Here is a 22,817-nt window from a genome sequence, read left to right on the forward strand (position 1 = left end):
GGTCAAGTATGTGGCAGCCACTTTTCTTGGACAGGTGGGAACCTGGCCCTGATGGGGCATTCCTGCTTCTATTCCTGCTTCTCCTGGTCTAGGAACTTTGATTTCTTCCATTACTTTATAACTAATTACTAGATTAGAAAAACGAATTTTCATACTTATTTGTCAGTAGATCCCTTTTATGTATTTGCTCTTTGTTGTATGTTGTGTTCTATTTTCTCAGCCAAATGGTTAGGGGGTTTTTCCCTTACTGCAGTTGCAGGAAAATACTGTAATCTTAAAACTGACTTTTTAAAAGATAAATTTATTTAACAAATGTCAAATTATATGGATAACATTACTGTGCTTTTTTGAATCTTTAAAAACATCACTGTAGATTAGAAAGGATTGAAGATTTATAATAGTTTTTACCTTGTATAGAGGAAGCTTATTTTTATTATTATATACAGATTTATTAGTAAATACGCAGGAAATTATGTTTGACATAAGCCATGACCAGAAGGAAACCTTTCTGTTTCAAAAAAGCGAAGCCAGCTTGAATTATTCTTAGTTAGTTTAAAAGTTTCCATCCGTATCTCTTGGTCTGCTTTTGTGCTGCCTTAGCTCACCCTTTATTCCTGACGCATTGTGGCTTCTCTAACAGCCCTCTTTCATATGTATTTTACGTTTCTGCCATGTAGGTCTTTCACAGTTCTGCAGCCCCAGGCGGGCATTCTCTGAACAGGGTCCGCTCCGCCTGATCAGGAGCGCCTCTTTCTTTGCAGGTTTGCGATGTGCTGTGTGGGTAGACTAGTTGGTGTGCCCAAGAGGCTAGAATCTGTAGTTAAGCTGTGGAAACAAGGGAGTGTATAAATGCAATTGGAGAGGAGTGGTTAAGAAAACATTGCTTAGGAAGTGTAAGAACTTCCTTCCTTTCTATTGAATATGTTCTTAAAATTTCTAGAAACTTTAGGTTATCAGTGGAATTGACATTTCCATGAAATTTTAGTTTGTCATTTCTTATTTCATTATGTAGTAATGATTTTAACTTTAGAATCCTAAACTGAATTTTGGTATGAAAATTATTTCTTAAAATATCAGTTAGAATTTCTAATGTGACACTATCTTGTTTCCATGGCTGAGTAGCTTTTGTATCATAATTCATCAATTGCAGAAAATATCCTATTATCATAAAATTTGTGATCTACACTATTCCGTAAAATGATTTCTCTTGGAGCTAAGATTTAGATGAACAAGCATTATTATATTGCTTTGTAAAAGGCATATATGAGTATGTTTATCTCATTGAATTGATGGGTGTAGAGTGCGTTCAGGCTTCTGTATCCAGGAAGTTTTATCTAACATCTTATTTTAATTAATATTTATTTTCCTTACAAATATGATATATGAACAATACATATTTATTATAGAAAATTTGAAAAATATGAAAAATAGGCAAAAAATACATATTAGCCATCTTGTCAGCCAGAAATAACTTATTTTTTTTTTAAACAAAATTGGGATCATACTACTCACAGTTTTCTTAAAATTTTTATTATGGAGAATTTTTAAACATACATTGATATAAGCAGAATAGTAGAGTGAACTGTCATATACCCATCACTTAGCCTTAGGAACCATTGTTCTTAGTATTCAGTAGCTTTCTTTTTTCCAATTATTAGCATATTGCACATATCCTACTATGTCATTGAATATGCTTCTAAAATACTATTTTAGTCACTTCTTTAGATATTATATCATAGATCGTTTTCATATTATATGTCAAATCTTATGATAGATCTCAAAGCTTGTTCAACTGAATAATAGCTCTTGGTGTTGGGTTTGTGCCATGCTATTGAAAAAAAAATAAAGGAATGCAATGAGATGAGCATGATTTAGTTTGCTATGTAAAAGGAACAACATCAACCTGAATAGCAATGTATTTTATAACTGACAGTTTTATCTTGATTCACAGTTCACAGTAACCCAATGGACATGCCTGGAAGAGAGCTGAATGAGGACAGAGACAGTGGCATAGCACGCTCTGGTAATGCCAGCTTCATGTATTAATACAGTTTTTATGAGATCACTCTTAGCTGACACTGATTTTCTTTTTTATCTTTGCCTTTACATCCAGTTTTATGTACACAGTTTTTAGTATTGATATTAGTCCTTCAAAAGAATTCTAGAAACAGCAGAGGGAAATATTTTGTATTTGAAAATTTTCATGTTTACTATTAAATGTGCCTGGTGGAACATGGCCTGGATGAATGCACACTGGCTTAGACTTAGCCATTACAAGAAAAAAGTATTGCTCAAGAGATTGCTTAGATAGCATAGTAGAAAAAACACATTTGCTTATATCTGCTTGCTCTTAACTAGAGTTTAAATTGTCAGACTGTCTCTTGCCCAGAAGAGCTTTGGCATTTTGAACAAAGGTTGCACATATTTCTTTCAAATATGGACTCTTCCACAATTTGTCTACCAAACTTTTATTGAAACATGGTGAGGATAAAAAAAAAGTAAAGCTCAGATTCTACCCTTAAGGAGCACAGAGTCTCCAGAGAGAAGAGTCAGGAGAATCGTGTGTCATGGTTCTTTGTGTGATATGTTCTCTGATGGACCTGTACAAAGAGGTTCAGAGAATGGGACCTCACTTAGTCCCGGTAAGGGGAAAGGTGCCAGTAATGCTTTACAGAGGGATAATACTTGAGTTGCGTCTTGAGAAATAAATAGGAGTTATACAGGCGAAGGCATGGAAGAAGGGCATTCCAGTTAAAAGGAAAAGTGTTTGTCAGGGCCCAGAGATAAGTGTACATGAAAGGAGGAGTAATCTTAGGCTTGAATTATTGTTAGATATGAGAAACTTTATCTTCTGTGGTTATCCATATGTGTTGTTACATTATAAGACTCTGCAATGTAACTTCTTTACGATTCAGTTTTGAGTTATAGATGGGAAGTCCAAACTTACCATCTATTGTAATCCTAGGTATGCATTAGAATAGCAAGAAGTTTCAAAAAAATTTTCCAGATGCCTGACGTCTACTCCTGAAGACTCTGATTTAGCCTAGAGAAAGGCTTGGCATCTATATTTGAGAGACAGCAAAATGAGACAGCGCAGCACCTGATTCTGATGGACTACTCTAAAATGAAAAGTCTGCATCTTTCGCATAACCTCACCCTTCTTGTCTGAGTTTATTTTTCTTCTTAGGAATTAATCTGGAGTATTTTTCTCTTAATACCCTTTGCTTCTGTATAATGTAGAGATTCAGTTTTCTCTTCTGTGGCAGGAATTTAATTCTCATCATTTTATCCAAGATTTTAAGGAGGGTAAATTAATGTCTCTATACTTCATTTTCTTCAACTATAAATTGAAGGGCCTGACTAGACTGATCTGTAAGCCTTCTTCAAGCCATTAAATTCACATATGCCATTTAAGTTAATTGTGTATTTTCGGCTGTATTCTAATAGGGTTATTTTTAATACCAGAATGTAGTAAAACATAGCTTTTCCACATTTTGAGTGGCATTTGAATTTTCGTTGAAGCCATACCTGGATTAGTTATATGTACTCAGTCTTAGACTACAAAGTTTTATAGTACTAATTGACAAAATGTGGTCTTTTCAAGAAAGTAGTGTAGAATTAATTCACTGGTGGTACAGATGTTTGCATGGCACGGAAAGCTCTCCCTTTTATCATTTGTCAGAGAAAATTCAAATGAACAGATCTTCATAATGATAGTCTCTTAGTTTTCAGTCCCCATGTCCAAAATAATATGTCATCTGGTATGTATCTTTTCATAGATGATGATAATACTTCCCTGTTTTTGATTACTTTAATTTTCAGTATGTGGTTGTAAGCATGAAGATGGGTATCTAAAATATCACTTAAACAAAAGCAAGCCCTTAAGGTCTTTTCCTCTCCAGATCCAGTGGGGAGAAGGAAAGGATCCCTAGTCCAAGTAAAAATACAGAGTTGTAGCTTTTGACCCCCAGTCAAGAAACAGAACTTCTGGATTGCACAGAAGGGGTTTTGTGAAGAAAAGAATTCTCACAGTTAGGGGATTGCAGCAGTTATAATCGTAGTGGACTCTATTGGAATGTGTCTCTCACTGCTTAGAATGCTCTGGAGAGCAATCTATATGATTTACTTTTTCAGAGCTTAGTTGGTATAGTCATGACTCTTATTAAAAGTGGCCAAGCATTCAGAGGCTTGACTGCCTATGCACAAGCCATCCATGAGTACTTTTAAATGATGTCTTTAAATGACATTCCAACACTTATTTTCAAATATGGCTTTTGTTCTTAAAATCTAGCTGCTGCATTAAAATTGAATCATATCATATTTCCTTTAATTTAAGAACTAAGGAATCAGTGAAGCTAGGGACAGTCTCATGGCCAAAGGGATAATGCTTTGTTTCAAAGCAGCATTTTCTTCTGGGTCGGGGTGGGGTAAGGATGTCAAAACAGGATTGTCTCAGAGTCTCTTTCCAACACACTGTTAATATATGATTTTTCTCTTTTGAGACCCTGCTCCAACAGTGTTGTTATTTTTTTAAATGGAAATTTTAGAGACTTAAGAAGCAAAATGGAAAGTTGGAGTCACCACTCTTAAATCTGTTAAAAAGAAATTTGCGCTTATGCTTAGTTATTATTGACTTATACTTTATACTTGTTCTTATTCTGACTTGACAGCATCTCTCAGCAGCTTGCTTATTACACCGTTTCCCTCACCAAACTCCTCACTTACCCGAAGTTGTGCTAGCAGCTACCAGCGACGCTGGCGACGCAGCCAAACAACAAGTTTAGAGAATGGGGTATTTCCTAGATGGTAAGTTGGAACCTTCAGTTTATAACAGGATTGAAAAGTTCCTTAAAATTTTATATGGTTTTTTTTTAGAGCCTGGATTTGTATTTTGTATATTTTAAGTCTGGAACTGAAAACTTTTAAAGTGTATTACTTTTTTTATTGCATAGTGTAAAATTTACCATTTTAACCATTATTAAGGGTAGAGTTCAGTGGCACTAAGTAGCTCCACATTGTTGTACAACTGTCATCACCGTTCATGTCCAGAACTTTTTTTTCTCTCTCCAGACTGAAACTCTGTACCTGTTAAATAATAACTCCCCATTCCTCCCTCCCCTTAACCCCTGGCAACCACCTTTCTATTTTTAGTCTCTATGATTTGACTACTCTAGATACCTCATAAAAGTGGAATCGTATAATATTTGTCCTTTTATGTCACCTTAGCATGTCCTTAAAGTTTGTGTTGTAGCATGTATCAGAATTTTATTCCTTTTTATGGCTGAATGATATTCCATTGTATGTATATACCACATTTGTTTATCCATTTGTCTGTGATGGACTTTGGTTGCTTCCACCTTTGGGCTATTGTGAGTAATACTGATATGAACATGAGTATACAAATATCTGTTCGAGTCTCTGCTTTTAATTCTTTTGGGTATTTATCCAGAAGATGCTGGATCATATGGTAATTCTGTGTTTAAGTTTTTGAGGAATTGCCATACTGTTTTCCACAGTGGCTGCCCCATTTTACATTCCCACCAGAAACTCACGAGAGTTCTAATTTCTCCACATCATTGCCAATAGTTATTTTCTCTTTTTTTGGTAATAGCCATCCTAATTGGTGTGAAGTGGTATTTCGTGGTTTTGATTTGCATGTCTATAATGGCTGGTGATGTTAAACATGTTTTCATGTGCTTTTTGGCCACGTGTATGTTTTCTTGGGAGAAATATCTATTAAGTGCTTTGCCTGTTTTTTTTTTTGAGGAAGATTAGCCCTGAGCTAACATCTGCTGCCAATCCTCCTCTTTTTTGCCGAGGAAGACTGGCCTTGAGCCAACATCCATGCCCATCTTCCTCTACTCTATATCTGGGATGCCTACCACAGCATGGCTTGACAAGCGGTGCGTAGGTCCACACCCAGGATCTGAACTGGAGAACCCCAGGCCGCTGAAGCGGAACATGCAAACTTAACTGCTATACTAGCGAATGGGCCCCTGCTTTGCCTATTTGTGAATCAGATGGTTTATTTTGTTGTTGTTGAGTTGTAGGAGTTCTTCATTTATGCTGGGTATTAACCCCTTATCAGATATATGGTTTGCAAATATTTTCTCCCATTTCATGAGTTGTCTTTTCATTCTGTTCATAGTATCCTTTGATGCACAACAGTTTTTAATTTTTATGTAGTCCAATTTATTTTTTTCTTTTGTTGCCTCTTCCTTTGTTGTCATATCCAAGAAATCATTGTAAAATCCAATGTCATGAAGCTTTTACCCTATGTTTTCTTCTAAGAGTGTTATAGCTTTACCTCTTCTCTTTAGGTCTTTGATCCATGTACTGCATGTTTGGATATTTCAATTTTTCATGTTTCTATTTTGGCAAGTTAATTCATTCTTGAAAGATTTTTTTTTATCCTGTGTTAAGGACAACTATAGATGATGAAGCTTCTTATTTTCCCCTTTACTCACTCTCTTTATTCCTTCATTTTTGATTTTATTCTTGGAATCAAAAGGAGAGACAAGGAGATCTTAGAACAGTGATTAGATTGTGTCAGAATCATTTATAAACCTTAAAATTTAGGCATTTTTAGTTTGGCTATGAATTGGGACTATCTACATTTTTAGTCATCTTATTTAACAAAAATGTTCCCAATCTGACTATTAAAATTTCTTATAAAAATATGAGCTTTATGGAATAGCCAGTAGATTTCTCAAAGAGATACACAACTGATAGGAATTTTTAAATTTGCTTGATAAAACAGCATAGGACCTTTAGCTTGCCTACATTTAATTAGCAAGGAGATTGAATTGTGAATTTAATTATTTTTTATTTTTTAATATAAAAAAACATTTATTTTTTAAGGTCTGTAGAAGAAAGCTTTAATCTGTCAGATGAAAACTGTGGCACTAACCCAGGAATTGTGAGGAAAAAGAAGATTGCAATTGGGGTAATCTTTTCATTGTCCAAAGATGAAGATGAAAATAACAAATTTAATGAATTCTTTTTTTCACATTTTCCTCTATTTGAAAGCCACATGAACAAATTAAAGAGTGCAATAGAACAGGTAAGCTTAGTCATGTCGTTGGTTTGTTTATATCCTTTGGTTTCCTTTGAATCTTACTCTCCTGATTAAGCATTATGTTTATTCATTTGGCAGAAAGATTAACAAGCACTGTGCAGGTATCCTACAAAGTGCTCTGGGAGATGCAAAATAGACTTCAGTTATTTTTAAGCAGCTTACTGCCTAATAAAAGATCTAAGGTCATTCATCCATTCATTCAATAAATAAAAATTGAGGACCTGTAAGGTGGCAGGCACTGTTTCAGCAACTGAAGATAAAGATAAGGAAAAAAGCAACACTCCTGACCACATGGGACAGCAAATAAAAAGATGAATATGTAAGATTTTAGATGATAGTAAGTGCTGTGGAGAAAATTAAAACAGGGAAAGGTTTAAAGGAATGCTGGATGGAAGGATTGCTAATTGTTATAGGCTAGTCAGGAAGGTTCCTGATAAATGACATGTGGTCCAGAGATACAGAAGAAGTAAGCTACAACTATCTGAGAGAAGAATGTTCCAGATAGGGGCAAAGGACATGTGTCAGGAATAAACCTGATGCTTGGGCAACAGTAAGGAGACCAAAGTGGCTGGGTTAGAAGTAAGACCAGATCATGTAGAACCTCATAGGATACCATTGTAAGAGCATTGGCATTTACTCTTAAGAAAGATGGGAAACCATTGGAGGATTTTGTGTGGAAGAATGACTAATTTATTTATGAGAATTGCTCGCTCTTCTGGTGGAGAATAGATTTCTAGAGGCAAAGGTGGATGTTGTGGGACCAGTTAGGAGGCTGTTGCAGTAATCCAGACGAGAGATGGTGTATCTTCAAACCAATTTAGTGATGAAATTGGTGAGAAGTGGTTGAATTTTTGGATATATTTGGAAAATTGAGCTAATGTGATTAGCTAATGGATTGAATTGGGGTGTACGAGAAAAAGAACAGTAGAGATTGACTCGAGATTTTTCACTTGAGCAGTAAGAAGAATGAAGTTGCCAGTACCAAAATGGGAAAGACTACAGATAGAACAGTTTTGGTGGAGGAAGATCAGGAGTTTGAGTTGCATCCTGGATGTCCAAGTGGTTATGTGAGTCTAGAGTTTAGGGGAAAGATCCAGGCTGGACAGTCACCAGTGTATAGATCATATTTAAAGCCATGAAATTGATTGAGGGAGAGAAGAGAGGAGAGGCCTGATTTGTGGAACATTTCAACAGTTAAAATTTGAGGAGTTAAGAAGGAACCAGCAGAGGAGACTGAGTATTGGCCATTCAAGTTGGAGGAAAAACAAGAAAGAGTACTCTTTTTGGGGAGCCAAGTGAAGAAAGTGTTTTAAGAAGGTAGGAATGATTGTGTCAAATGCTGCTGCTGCTGTATATAATGAATTTATGTAAAATAAGACAATTGTGAATACAAGGTAGAGCATAAGGATAACTAAAAAAGGAGGACAAGAAAAGTGTTTTAGGAATTTGTAGGAAAGAAAAATGACTTCCTATTTGGAAGATATTTCATCTGGACTGCATCTTAAAGGATGTGTAGGATTTAAACATAAAGCTTTGCCATCCAGGCCTTTTCTGTCCTTGTACTTTTACTTGGTTGGGATTGTGTTGCATCGATATTGTTTCAATTTTGTGCCTATTTTTAAAAGCTCAGCATTGTAAAATATACATTTTCATGTCATTATAAATGGTTCTTAAATATATTTTAGTGGCTTTCCTCAATTTAAGTAACAATTTTTCTATTAGGCCATTTCTACTTTTTCAGAATTATAGCTACACAATAGTTAACATCTTGGTGAATTTTCCAGATTTTCTTGGTAAATTTTCCAATTTAGAACAGATTCCCAGAAGTCAAACTAATGAGTCACTGGGTGTAACTAAAGTTCTTAATCCCTGTGACAGTATGCAGAAGGGAAAGGATACAAAGAGGAGTAATGAGTGGTATGGCTGGCAGAGTTAATGGGGACCAGATCACAAAGAATCTGGAATGCTTGTCAGAAGATCTGACTTTGTTTTTAAGGCTGTCTCTAAATTGTGCTTTAGGAAGATTAATTTAGCAGTGTGTTTAAAAGAGACTTGAATAAGAAGCCAGAGATGGGAAGACCAATTGGAATGGTCTAGAAAGCTGAGGATGCATTTCAGTAACTCACTAGTGATTGAAGATCATCTCCCTCTAGAGAAGACACTGATGTTAGTTATTCACATTAATTCTGCCAAAAGACAAGTAGATCGTCAGCAGTACTTTTTTACTGAACCAATGAGTAAAGGCTGTTTTCATTTACTTTTTCAGAACTTAGATAGTGGTGACATTTTCTTCAGTTGGCTGCTGTCCCTTTTTGTAGTCTGTTGTTACCAAAGTCAGTAAACACAAGATTTAGCTGTGGCTGAACTGACATTTTGAATTACTGGGAGAAGTGTTTCAAGGTTGTATAAAACTTAAAATATTCAGGCACTATAATCATTAAAGATTGCTTTTTAAACGTTTTAAAGCTTTGAACATTCTACAACCTAAAGTGTACATTGCAGTACTCACAGTTGTCTGTATATTTGTTCATTTAACGTCTCATTTCTTATTAAAGCTGAAAGATAAAGCTGAGTGAATGAATACTTTTATATAAATGAATAGAACTTAATTTTAGAAGTTCTATAGTTGTTAATTAATGATAGAATATAGTAAACACTAGACTGTCCAAAGAAGTTATATTTTAGGTCTAGTTTTCAAACTATCACTTTTTTTTTTTTTTTTTTTTAATAAAAAGCCCTGGATTTTGTTTCTGGGCACCTTGGGGATTATTTTGAAGTCTCTTCCACCTTTTGAGATCTATAATGTAATTTAAATGTTTTATCACTTTTAAATTTAAGAAAGAATACTGCTCAATTCTAGCTAAGGAATGTTCATTTCTTTATAAATTGGGAATCTCTCATCAGTTTGTAAAAAAATAAAGTAAGTTTTACTTTTACCCTATGAAGCTTTTGGATGTACATGAACATGATTTCTGGCCTGAAGTAGTCTGATCTTCTCTTAAATGTAAATTTAAAAAAAAATTGTTTTTACTAATTAGTAATCACATATGTAATGTAGAAGTCCATTCTCTTTGAAAGAGTCTTAAAAATTGCAAATTTTATTTTACATTCATATCCTAATCCTGATCTTTTTGGCTACCTAAAGCAAAGTTTCTCAACCTTGGCTAAATATATTTTTAAGAAAACAAATATTATTAATAGCTTGAGATATCTTTCAGTAGAATCTTTATATTTTAGATTTTAAAACAAGATTTACTTAGAACCATTATCTGCGAAATATTAGAGAAAACTATGAGCTATGGTTATTGAGTTATCATTGTATCTTGTTGTGTTGGGGGGGGATGTTTTATGTAACCAAGAAACTGTCAGCATCACTTTCTTTGTGTGTTGACATTCTGTGGTTTGACAGTTACAATAAGAGATTTAATATTGAAAAATTTGAATTTTGTTATAATCATTAATAGCCATCAAAGGTGCAAAAAGAAAGCCACTGTAATATCTGTGTGTCTTTGTATCTTTCTGGATAAGAGTGGTGGTAGAGTGTTGTAGAAATATGTGATTTTGTTCACTTTTTTTCCATATTTTGCCCATAGTCAATATAAGAATTAACTATTTGATTGCTTTCAAGGCTATGAAAATGAGTCGGAGATCAGCTGATGCCAGTCAGAGGAGTTTGGCATATAATCGAATAGTTGATGCTTTAAATGAATTCAGGTACATACTCTCCAGCTTTTCTTAATATAAAGTTTTGCAGTGTACACTGGAAGATTTATTTGTTTTCTTTAACTTATTCTAATAAAATTTAATTCCTTAGATTTGTTTGTCCCATATTCAAATAAGAGTGTAATTCAGTAGGCCATCAGCTCCTGTGTTATTAAATAGCAAATGTACTTGGAGTTTAAGCACATTTGGGAGCCATCAGTGGTATGGCTTTTAGTATTGGACCATTAGACAAGCATATATGACCAGAAGAGACCCTTGTTCTAGCAGAAATGTGCTTGTCCTGTCTTGGACTACTAGATGTAGGAACTGGTTAAGTGTTACTTAACCAGTGATAGTAATTAGATGTTCTAGCATAGGTGGAATACAAAGATACATGGATATAGGGAATATGAACTTGGTGTTCTGAATAATTCTGTTGCTTGATCCTTTCTCTAGATATGGCACGGCAGATAGTATTTCTTCTGCCAATGTTTTCTGGTACAAACAAAGCTTGTGCCTGGAGCTCCAACAGCTGCTGTAACTGTGCTCTAGTTATACCAAGCAAATGTATTGCATATGAACTTATATTGGGAATCACAATAAGAGACTGATGTGTGTCTCCCTCAAAGGGATTCAATTCAAGGGCTAGCCCCGTGGCGCAGTGGTTGTATTCACACATTCCATTTTGGCAGTCTGACGTTCGCCGGTTCAGATCCCGGCTGCAGACCTATGCACCACTTGTCAAGCCATGCTGTGGCAGGTGTCCCACATATAGAGTAGAGGAAGATGGGCATGGATGTTAGCTCAGGGCCAGTCTTCCTCAGCAAAAAAGAGGAGGATGGTGGCAGATGTTAGCTCAGGGCTAATCTTCCTCAACAAAACAACAACAAAAAAAAGAGGTTCGATTCAGATCTGCTTCATCCTCTCAGTATTTCCTCCTTTAGGCTGGAGAGATATTATACCCCATAGGGGGAGAACTCAGACTTTAGTATCTGACAGACTGTATCCTAACCCTAGCTCTGCCTTTTACTGTCCCTGGTGACCTTGGGCAGGCTCATTAGCATTTTTGATGCTTAGCTTTCTAGTCTAAACTCTGTAATTCAATTAGTAATAATCTAATAGATTATTGTAAGGATAAAATGAGATAATGTGTTTAAAGTACTTAGCAGCATGCCTGACATTAATGACACCACTATTTTCTATGACAAATATAACCTACAGCAGTGCTTCTCAAACTTTAGTCATTCACATCCTCACGCTCACAGTTTTGCCAAATCTTCATATCATCTATGCCATTTTAATTTAAGGTTTCTCTTTAAATTGACCCTCTTTTATACCTTAATAAATGTATTTCATTTGAAACTTTATGCATCATTATTCTAAGTGGGGAATCAATACCTTTTGCCATAATGAACGATCTGTAAAAATGAATGCATAATAATTAAAATTAGAAATAGGTATCTTTGTAACACCTAAGGTTATTACCACCTGTAGTCCATGTACCTTACTTTCAGAAAAGCTGACTGCATATTTGTTCATTGGTGACTGTGCAGTCCCTTATTGGAGCAGAGATCTTCTGGATTGTTTGTGAAAATGCACTATTACATTTTGAAGTGAGAGCCTATTTTAGCTTGTGATATTGCAGGATTGCTGTGATGAAACGGTAGGCATGTCATATATATACTTTTTTTTTAATGCAGATGACTAAGGAGTGGTGTATTTAGTAATTTTGACAAGAAAAAACCCATGTTTGTTTTCAACTTTTTTCCTTTTTTGTTCTTCATTTTTCTCATATTGTGTTAAACCACAGTACGTAAAGTGAAGTCAAGTCAAAGTCAGTCTGAGTCCTTTTTTTAAATTCTCTCAAAAGGAGAGACTTCATTGCCTCAGCAGTGTTCTAGGAACTTTGAATCTATGATAAAATAATTTATTTCCGTAAGTAAAAGTTATGTAGCATAGAAGAGTTCTGTATAATTTGTGTGTGTGTGTGTGGGAAGAAGATTGGCCATGAGCTAACATCTCTTGCCAATTGTTGTCTTTTTGCTTGGGGAAGATGGTCCCTGACCTCACATCCGTGCCAGTCTTCTTCTATTTTGTATATGGGATGCCACCACAGCATGGCTTGATGAGTGGTGTGTAGGTTCAAGCCTGGGATCTAAACCTGCGAACCCCAGGCCGCCAAAGCGGAGTACACAAACTTAACCACTATGCCACTGGGCCAGCCCCAGAGTTCTGCTGTATAATTTTTGAAATGGAATTACAGATAACCATTAAATAGAAATTGAATGATAAAAATAACCTAAACTAATAGAATATTTTATCATGTTTTTAATTTATTTAAATTGAAAAAGTTTACTTTATGGCTATTGTTTAATAATTATCTACTAGACTCAGTTATTGATAAGGAGAAAATTTTCTATTCATTCATCTTTTATTCACCATAATTTTTAGGATAAAAGACATTAAAAGTGAGTTTATAAGTCTTACATTTTTGTGCTGTAAACTCAGTGGTTAGGAGAAATGTAGAGAAAAACACATAAGAGAATTAACTTTCAACCTATATAAAATTTTTTTGTTTTGGAGGGAAATAATTTGCACAGGTAAAAATTATATTAGAGCTGTTATCTCTGCTGTATATTTATGTTAACCTACTAATTTTAGGCCTTTCCTAAGTTATCAACTTAAGCATGATAAATAACACAGTATTTTACTTTGTGATAAAAAAATTTTTTGTTGTGGTAAGAAAACCATGTGAGGGGGCCAGCCCTGTGGCTGAGTGGTTAAGTTTTCGTGTTCCGCTTTGGGAGCCCACAGTTTCACTGGTTCAGATCCTGGGTGTGGACCTGGCACCACTCATCAAGCCATGCTGAGGTGGCATCCCACATAGCACAACCAAAAGGACCTATGACTAAAATATACAACTATGTGTTGGGGGTGCTTTGGGGAGAAGAAGAAGAAGAAAAAACATTGGCAACAGATGTTAGCTCAGGTGCCAATCTTTAAAAAAGGTAAAAAACAGAAAAAAACCCCACATAACGTTAAATTTAATGTCTTAACCATTTTTAAGCGTACAGTTCAGTAGGATTAAATATATTCACATTGTCGTGTAACAAATCTCTAGAACTTTTTCATCTTGCAGCACTGAAACCATATACACTAAACACTAATTCAGTAATACAGTATTTTTAATCAGTATGTTTCTTTAATTTGTTGGCCTCTTCACTTTTTATATATGAATTATGTGCAAAGTTATTTTATTTGTTCATACCTACACCTTAAGAGTTCTAATTATTACATTTTCATGGACTCTCTCTCTCATTTATTTAAATCTTTGATTTCTTTCATCAAAGTTTATAGGTCTTGTACAGTTTTTAAAAATTTATACATAAATATTTCAGGGTTGGGTTTTTTGGGTGTTAATATAAAATTGTATTTATAATTTCAAATTTCAGCTGTTCGTTGCTAGTGTATAAGAAAACAATTGACTTTTTGTATTAAACTTATATCCTGCCATCTTGCTATAATTGCTTATTAATTCCAGGAGGGTGTTTTGTTGATTCTTTCAGATTTTATACATAGGCAATCATGTTATCTGCAAGTAAAGACAGATTTATATCTTCATTCCCAATCTGTATAGCTTTTATTTCCTTTTCTTGCCTTATTGCATTAGCAAGGACTTCTGGTACAGTTTTGAAAAGCCAGTGGTAAGAGGTGACATCTTTGCCTCCTACCAGATCTTAGTGGGAAAGCTTCAGGTTTCTCACTGTTATGTGTGATATTAGCTGTAAGTTTCTTATAGATAATCTTTATCTATGTTGAGGAAATTCCTCTTTATTCCTAGTTTGCTGAGAGTTATTAGTTATTGATTAAATTTCTTAAATAGGTGTAGGACTATTCAGATTATCTGTTTCTTCCTGTGTGAGTTTGGTAGTTTGCATCTTTCAAGGAATTGATCCATTTCATCTCAGTCATCAAATATGTTGACATAGAGTTTTTCATATTATTTCTTAATTATCCTTTTAATGTCCATAGATCTGTAGAGATGACCCCTCTTTCATTTCTGATATTACTACTCTGTGTCATTTCTCTTTTTTTCTTGGTTATTTGGATAGAAGTTTATCAATTTTAATTCATCTTTTCAAGGAACCAGCCTCACTTTTCCATAATTTCCATGTTTGTTTGTTTTTCTTTTTTTGTTTGTTTTTTTTTTTGGTTTCCCTCCTAAATAGATTCTATGTCCTGCAGGTCTTTCATTTATAATCCACTATTATTGTACTGGAGCCGTGTTGATGTGGTAGTAAGGTGTTGGGGCTGAGGAGAGGAAGTGTTCTATAATCTTATGACTAAATCTTAGTTCTTTTTAGTAAGCCCGAGTTCCTGGGTTTTGACCTTCAGAAGCATTACTTACCCTTTTTTCCCCTCCCTTTAGAGGAACCAGGAAGGCTAGTGGGGATTGGAGTTGTCTAATTGCCCTTCTCTCAGTTCAGATAAGGCTCTTGTATAGGAGTTTCCCTTGGGAGGGCAGGCCTTTGTTTTGGAGAATGCTCTGGGTATACTTAAAAATTGTTACTTTTCCCCTCCCCCTATATGAAACATAAAGGGATTTTTTTGATCTTCACGATGAAAATCTGATGGTACTCCACGAAAGTGTGAGGGTCTCCCTAAGACTGGGCTCCCAGGAATTTTTATCACTCAATGCGAGTTCATACTCAGTCTCCAACAATTAGTCGATTCCTGTTTAAAGGTTCCTACCTGTTGTTGGCACTAGAGATGTCTGCTTTAGGGTAAGCTCATGGCAGCTGTGATTCTCTGTATCTCCCTATTTGTCCAGTTTTCAGGGTGATAATTTATTTTTTGACCTCAGTTCTGTGATGTAGCTAAGAAAAACTGATTTTTAGTTCAACTTTTTTCTTGTGAGGATGAGTGTGATGACTTTGAAGCTCTTTATGTGTCAGCTGACATTGGAAGTTCAAATATTAATCAGTATTTTTATATTGAAATTGGAAGTGTTACATTTGAAATTGAAAGTTCAAATATCAATATTTTTATGGAAGAACACACTGAATTGAAATGGAATTGAAAACTTTATTTAGTTAAAACTAAGATTGATTTAGACTTTTGTTTGGAACTTAAATTACTTTATAAGCCTGTGATTAAAAAAAAAAAGCCATTCCATTACTGAGTTAATCACTAGACAGGCATAATGGGAACTGTTTCCCAAACTCCTAGAGTTCGAATCCATAGGTCTAGGGCCTAGCATTTCTACTTCACAGGCTGTTTTGGAAATTATCAACTTAAACTGTTTTCAAGGAGAAAAATTATTAAACTGTATCCTACTCCTGTACTAGTGCATTGCTAGGTATATCTGTAAACCTTCTCTTGTATGATTCCTGCTGTCCATCCCTTAGAGAGGATATGAGAGTCAGCATTTGAGAAGAATTTTGCTTTGAAATTGAGTTTCTAGGCTTGGAAATTCTTGAGAGAGATGATGTATGCAAAGGGGGAAGTTGTTATGTTTTGCTGAAACCAAGAAATGTTGAACCTTAATACCAGGCTAAGCTAAATTATTATCAGCTGGGTACAATGATTATTTATGTATTTCTAATGGTTTATGACGGCTTTGCTTTGCACACATTCCCATGAAGCCTAGTTTATCTGCCATTTACATAGCTGGAAAATTTTACTTAAATACATAACTCAGAAAAAAAATTCTAGAGTGATTTTTCTATCAGAAACCTATAAAATATGCCTCTGTCATGAATATAAGTATTATTTAAGAAGTATGAAAAGTTATAATCATTGTCAATTTCTAAATTTAATCTATAGTTTGCTTGAAAGTTCAACCAACGATTCTTAAGAGTTTTGCTTTTCCTGAAGTAGATACTATACCTCTAATGTAAAAGAAATGTGCAATATATGGTCAAGCATTTTGTTAATAATTTTAAAATTTTTATTGTTTTACTCAAGTTGTTTAGTTGACTTTGGACTAGAATGATTACAAAAATGTGTTTTGAAAAGTTATTTTTGCCTAAAAGAATCCTGCAGTATTCTTTTTGATTTTTACATTTTGTAGTATCATAAAGTAATGAATCTTTGCCCTTGCACTTGGAGCTGTTACTTACATTATTGGATTGACAGTTTCTTTTATGCAGTCACAAGCTTTGTGGCAAAAGGCCAAGAATCCCTATTTGAGTTCTGAGGAAACACTGTCATTATAGATCCAGCTGAGGTTACCAGAATAGTAAATATTGTCATAAGTCTCATTCCTAGTAGAATACTGACCTTGCTCTTGGATTATAAATAACATTTTTATTTAAAAGTTTTTTGAATTAAATACCTATGGGTTAGTTGCTGTGGTATTGAGTACTATAAATGGCCTAGCCTTAGAATTTTAGGATTGCCTGGAACTTACATGTATGAGTTATAAAATCACTGAAAATCATTTCATGATTGTGTACCTTCCCTTTTGCATTAGTTTGATTATCTGACTTCCGTCACTGTGCAAATGTGAAAGCCTTTATAAGTTAGTTAAGCATTCTTACAATATCTTAAAAATACTTTATAAAACTCTTATAATTTCTGTTAAGAGTTGTATCTGTAGAAGTTCTTTCATATGTACAGTTGACCTCATTATTTACGGATTCTGTATTGACGAATTCTCCTACTTGATAAGATTTATCTGTAATCCCCCAATAATATTTACAGAGCTTTTATGATCATTTGTGGACATGCGCAGAGCAGTGAAAATTTTGGCCTAACACACATCCCCATCGATCAAATAAGACCATGCTCTGCCTTCTTGTTTCAGTTCTCATTCTGTAAACAAGTGTCCTTTTTGACATCTATTTAGTGCCACTTTTTAAAAAGTCATTTTGTACTTTTCGTTAGTGATTTTGTTATTAGAAATGGCTCCGAAGCGTAGTGCTGAAATGCTGTCCACTGTTCTAAGTGCAAGAATGCTGTGATGTGCCTTACGGAGAAAAATATATGTGTTAAATGAGTTTTGTTCAGGCATGAGTCATAGTGCTGTTGGCTGTGAACTCAATGTTAAAGAGTCAACAGTATATTAAAGTATCTTAAGCATAAAGTGTCTTTAAGCAGAAACCCGCATAAAACAAGATTATAGATTGATGGGTTGATGAAAATGTTGTGACAAGAGGCTCTTGGGAGCCTAATCCTTTATTTCCCCTAAGAACAGTGATTCAGTGTTCACTAATTCAGTGTTCACATTGACTTTATAGAACACTACTGCCAGTGACGAGAATCTATCATACTTAATTTTAAAATTAAGTGATTATTAAAAATTAGCAAGTAGATCATTTTTAAAGTATGTGGTTGGTTGAGACCAGATGATTAATGAATTTTGGGTAGTTGAGAAGAGGAAGGAAATGATTCATGTGTATGCAGAAGCCCTGAAACCTAGAGAAACAGGAAGCATGTTTAGTTAGCATTGCTACCTGGCAAGATGAGGTTCTTGGATTTTTACTTAGACTTAGTGCGTGTCAAGGAAAACTAAATCATGTTCACAGTTCCCTTCTAACTAAAGGAATCTTTCATTCTCTAGGGACAGACCAGGAAAAATAAAGGGTCAGATGACTGAAAATACATGCGTTGTTTACCTCTGAAGGATAGGGCATGATCTTAGTGGGGAGGAAAGCACCATTACTTCTAGATTGTTAATGACAATATAGAGTTGTATAAAGTAAGAAGCACTATTGCACAGTTAATTTCTTTGCCATCTTTGCACTGGATACGCTCTGAGGTCATAGTACATATCCTTAAACACTGAAACACTAAAACTAATTTCCTCATTGGACCAGTATACTAATGTTAGTGGTCTGCCTCTGGCCCGTGACACATAAAGACTTGTGGTAGACACTACTGTGCTGGAGAAACTCATGAAAAACGAATTGATCAGCTCATTCATTCATTTATACAGTGCTTATTTTAATCAAAAAGTACGTTCAAATGGTTAAGAAATAAAAAAATACATCCTGAAAGATCTAATAATGAAAAATAAATGAACCCTATCCTACTCTTCTCATCCCCATTTACTTCCCAAGAACATTCTCTTTTAACTCTTACATATTTCTTTTGTTATTTACCTCCATATTTTCAAACAGTATAGTTAATGTAGCTATTTCTTGATTTATTAATTTTAGAACATATTTACTTTCTGCCATTAATTTATACCTTCCCCTCAGTCCTGTAGCCTTTCGGTATAGTTCTAGCACTATCTTGTCTTTCAGCTCTGGTAAATTTTCTACTTTCTTTGATAATTTATTTTCCTCTATTTTCTCTCTCTTGAATTCTTTTTATTAGAAACTGGCACTCCTGGATCTTCTATGTCTCTTTTCTATCATGTTTTCCTTTTTTTTAAAATTGAGGTCACATTGTCCTATAACATTATGTAAATTTCAGGTGTACATCATTATATTTCGACTTCTTTATAGACTGCATTGTATTCACCACCAAAAGTCTAGTTGCATCCTTCTCTTTTTCTGAATGTATTATTTTCTATTTCCTTTGACCTCATTTTGTGTGTATGAGTGTGTGTATGTTTCTGTCTTTCTGTCTGTGTCCCTCTCTCCTTTGAGGCTTTCCCTGTATATCAGTATTTTGGTTGCCCATTCATTGTTGAGAGTGAATCACCAAAATACAGGTTGGGAGCTCTGTGCATAATCAGGCATAGATTGGAGAACTTCACTTTAGGGCAAAATTATTCAACTTTTTTGCCTTATCACTCTCTGAAGGAGCATATTTAGACATTTTTCTCCTAATCACCCCCCATGAAATTTTAACACCACAAGATTTACTGTCTGTCTGTTTATATACTGTGAAAGATTCATATATCAGGAAGGGTTTGGGGGATGTCATTTCTCTGGGCTAGTCAATGGCTACATCTGCTCTCCTATCTGTAATTGTTCTGTGGGAAAATGGGGGTAGAGATAGGGGTTACCAACCATTTATGGCCCTTGAATTAGTCTCCCAGTTTACAGTTTTATATAATTCCTGCCCTCTACTTTACCAGGCACTTATGAGTCCTGAGCCTTTTCATGTTTCAGTGGGGTAAATTAACTCCTCTTTGTACATGTCCTCCTTTGTGAGCACTATAATCCATATCTTCCTCTACCCTACTACTTGAGTTAACATTCCTCTTTCTGTTTTGTCTTCTAGAATTTTATTAAATTTGTAATTTTAATTTTCACTAAGGTTCCTCTCCAGTTCTATTTTTCGTAGTGATGTATCTGTTTTCAAATCTTTAACTGGTGTCCAGTTGGGACATCAGAACTGAAAGAGGATAAACATTTGTGCTCAGTTTTCCATCTTGTCTGGATGTCCTTAATAGGCTTTAAAAATAAGCATTTTCACATATCCCTAGTTTATATTTTAGTTATATTTTTCTCTGTAAAATGCCTTTCATTCTTTTCCATTTAAGTACTCAACAATGATTTTATGCTCTGCTGAGAACTCAGTGTGACCTGTATTTGTTATTTTTATCCATTGTAATATATTGTGTTTATATTGTGTTGTTATTCAATAAAACTTGTACAGACAAGGGAACTCTTTTCCTGTTTGTATTCTAGGTGGTAGAGAATTATGCTGAGGTAGTTATCAGAGCTTGTGGAGATCTTAGAAAACTTTCTACAGCTGTATTCTCTAATGTAGTAGCTGTTAGCCACTTAAATTAATCTAATAAAATTTAAAATCCAATTCCTCTGTCATACTGGCCACATCTTAAGTGTTCAATAACTACATATGGCTAGTGACTACTATATTGGACAGCACAGGTATAGAGCGTTCCCATCATTGCCCGAAGTTCTCTTAGACAGCACTGTTCTAGACAGTAGAAAGTGGGACACCATTCTGTAGCTTCTGAGAGATTGACTAGTTTTGTAAACCCCGACTTTGCAGGAGTTGCTTAGTCTAGTGAGTATAAAGAACTCTGCTGAATAGGTTTTAATGTAAAAGGGAAAGAACTGACATCTTAAAGATATCCTTGAAGCCTTCAGGAGAGAGTGCAAGTCACAGGACTAGCTGTTGTCTAAATAAATACAGCAGACAGCCGGAAAAGCACTATCATAATTGTGCAATGATGCTCACTTGTGTTGATTCAAGGAAAAACTTCAGAGAGTTGAGAAAGTCATAAAATGTAGTGTGCAGATATAGTATTCTCATTGTCCTTCAGAACTTTACTAAAGAGTCTCTGCAAAGGCAACAAACTTATGTCGATAAGCTGTAGTTTTGAGTGGGTATATGGATAAGCTGTTACCCCATTTAAAATATTTTTTTCTGTGTTGTGCATTATTTGCTGTATGTTTAAATACAGAATATGCCTTAGAAATATAGAACTAAAAGGGGCGTTAGAAATTATCTAGTCCTATCCTTTCATTTTATAAGTGGAGGAAACTCATCCTTAAAGTAGGGAAATAATTTACCTGAGTGCATGCAGTCATTGGGGGCAGAGCCAGGACCAGAGCCAAAATGCTTTGAGTTCTTGTACAGAACATTTCTCGTGGTACTATGCTGATGACAAAGAAGGAACAACTGATTCATTGTCTTCTCTGAGAAGCTTTAATAAATCTAGGGGTGGCAACATAAACTTTATTTTAAGAGTATGTAATTCTGGGCACTATGAATTTCTTAATGTGTTTTCCTCTTTTTAGAACAACAATTTGTAATCTTTATACAATGCCACGAATTGGAGAGCCTGTCTGGCTTACAATGATGTCGGGGACTCCAGAGAAGAATCAGCTTTGCCATCGTTTCATGAAGGAGTTCACTTTTCTAATGGAGAATGCTTCCAAAAATCAGTAATGGCTTACTCTATCTACCTCCCTCCTTTTCTCCCTCACTCCCTCCCTCTCTATCTATCTGTGCTATCTTAGCTATTATTTAATCTAACTAAGTATCTAGATTGTGATCAAACCCAATTACAAAGGTGAAAGAATTAACCGTTATCTTAGATATTATTTCATATTATTAATAATCAAAACAGAATTCTAAAAGATAATTAAAAGATGGGACATGGAAGAAAGTTACAGAAGCTGATGAATGAAAAACAGTAAAAATGTTTTAAATTATGTATTAAGTTAAAATTCCTGACATCTAATGAAACTTTCTGAGACTTCCTATATTTTATAAATTTTATCCACTTACAGTTTCATTCCATAGAAAAGAAGTGAAAAAAATAGAAGGAAGTGCCAGGATTCCAGAGATACATTTTTAATGTGGTATTTTATCTTATTGTTCTTTTCTTACCATTCATCAAATTCCTAGAATCCAGATGAGTAATTCAGATGTTTTTATTCTCTTTGATAGTGACAAAGTTTGCCTAGTATTTTCCTTCACTTTTGCATTCAGTAATTTGGAAATGTATAGACCTGATTGATTCATTAATAAAATTTTGCAGGTTAAACACTGAAAAGAATCCATAGCTTTTCAAGTAGAGTGGCCTTTTTGTTTTGTAATTATGATCACAAATAGCTCTGTGTGAATGCTGTCTTTAAGGATTTTCTTTAACTCCTACCTAACCAAAAATGTATTAACTTTCATTTTCATCCTAGTGATATACGTATTGTTTCTTCTTTTGTCTCCTTTTTTATGCTTTTTAGCCACATGAGAATATACACTCTCTCTGCTTTATTCTGTTACTACATTTTACCTAAGGTTTCATGAAGGCAGATTGGAATGTGATGGCATGCATTTTATTTTCAGATTCTTGCCAGCACTCATTACTGCAGTTCTGACCAATCATCTTGCCTGGGTTCCAACAGTCATGCCAAATGGACAACCACCGATAAAAATATTTTTAGAAAAACATTCCTCTCAGAGTGTGGACATGTTGGCAAAGACTCATCCATATAACCCACTTTGGGCGCAACTGGGTAGGTAGTCTGAAAACCATTACATTATTCATTATACTTAGACTTTGGTGTAACTGTCTGGTATTATTTTATAGCAAAAACAAGAATAAAGAAAGAAAATGCTCTCTTTTACCTCCTTCAGTCTAAAACACCTTTTCTTTACTTGTCCT

General features: G+C 34.7%; 1 protein-coding gene across 2 annotated transcripts in view; it reads left to right on the top strand.

Annotated features, from left to right (window-relative positions):
- The window catches only part of FNIP1 (folliculin interacting protein 1), a 129,660-nt gene that overhangs the window by 74,853 nt on the left and 31,990 nt on the right, over window positions 1-22,817 (top strand). Inside the window, exons 7-13 of one of the 2 annotated variants that reach the window (XM_046668275.1) lie at window positions 678-761; window positions 1,952-2,023; window positions 4,671-4,806; window positions 6,862-7,063; window positions 10,707-10,792; window positions 21,448-21,594; window positions 22,499-22,668. In XM_046668275.1, the coding sequence (XP_046524231.1) occupies window positions 678-761; window positions 1,952-2,023; window positions 4,671-4,806; window positions 6,862-7,063; window positions 10,707-10,792; window positions 21,448-21,594; window positions 22,499-22,668 (897 nt within the window). The remainder of the gene's footprint in view (window positions 1-677; window positions 762-1,951; window positions 2,024-4,670; window positions 4,807-6,861; window positions 7,064-10,706; window positions 10,793-21,447; window positions 21,595-22,498; window positions 22,669-22,817) is intronic. The other variant, XM_046668276.1, reaches the window with a different exon arrangement.

The sequence above is a fragment of the Equus quagga genome, chromosome 7 (genome assembly GCF_021613505.1).
Source record: "Equus quagga isolate Etosha38 chromosome 7, UCLA_HA_Equagga_1.0, whole genome shotgun sequence".
NCBI lineage: Eukaryota > Metazoa > Chordata > Mammalia > Perissodactyla > Equidae > Equus > Equus quagga.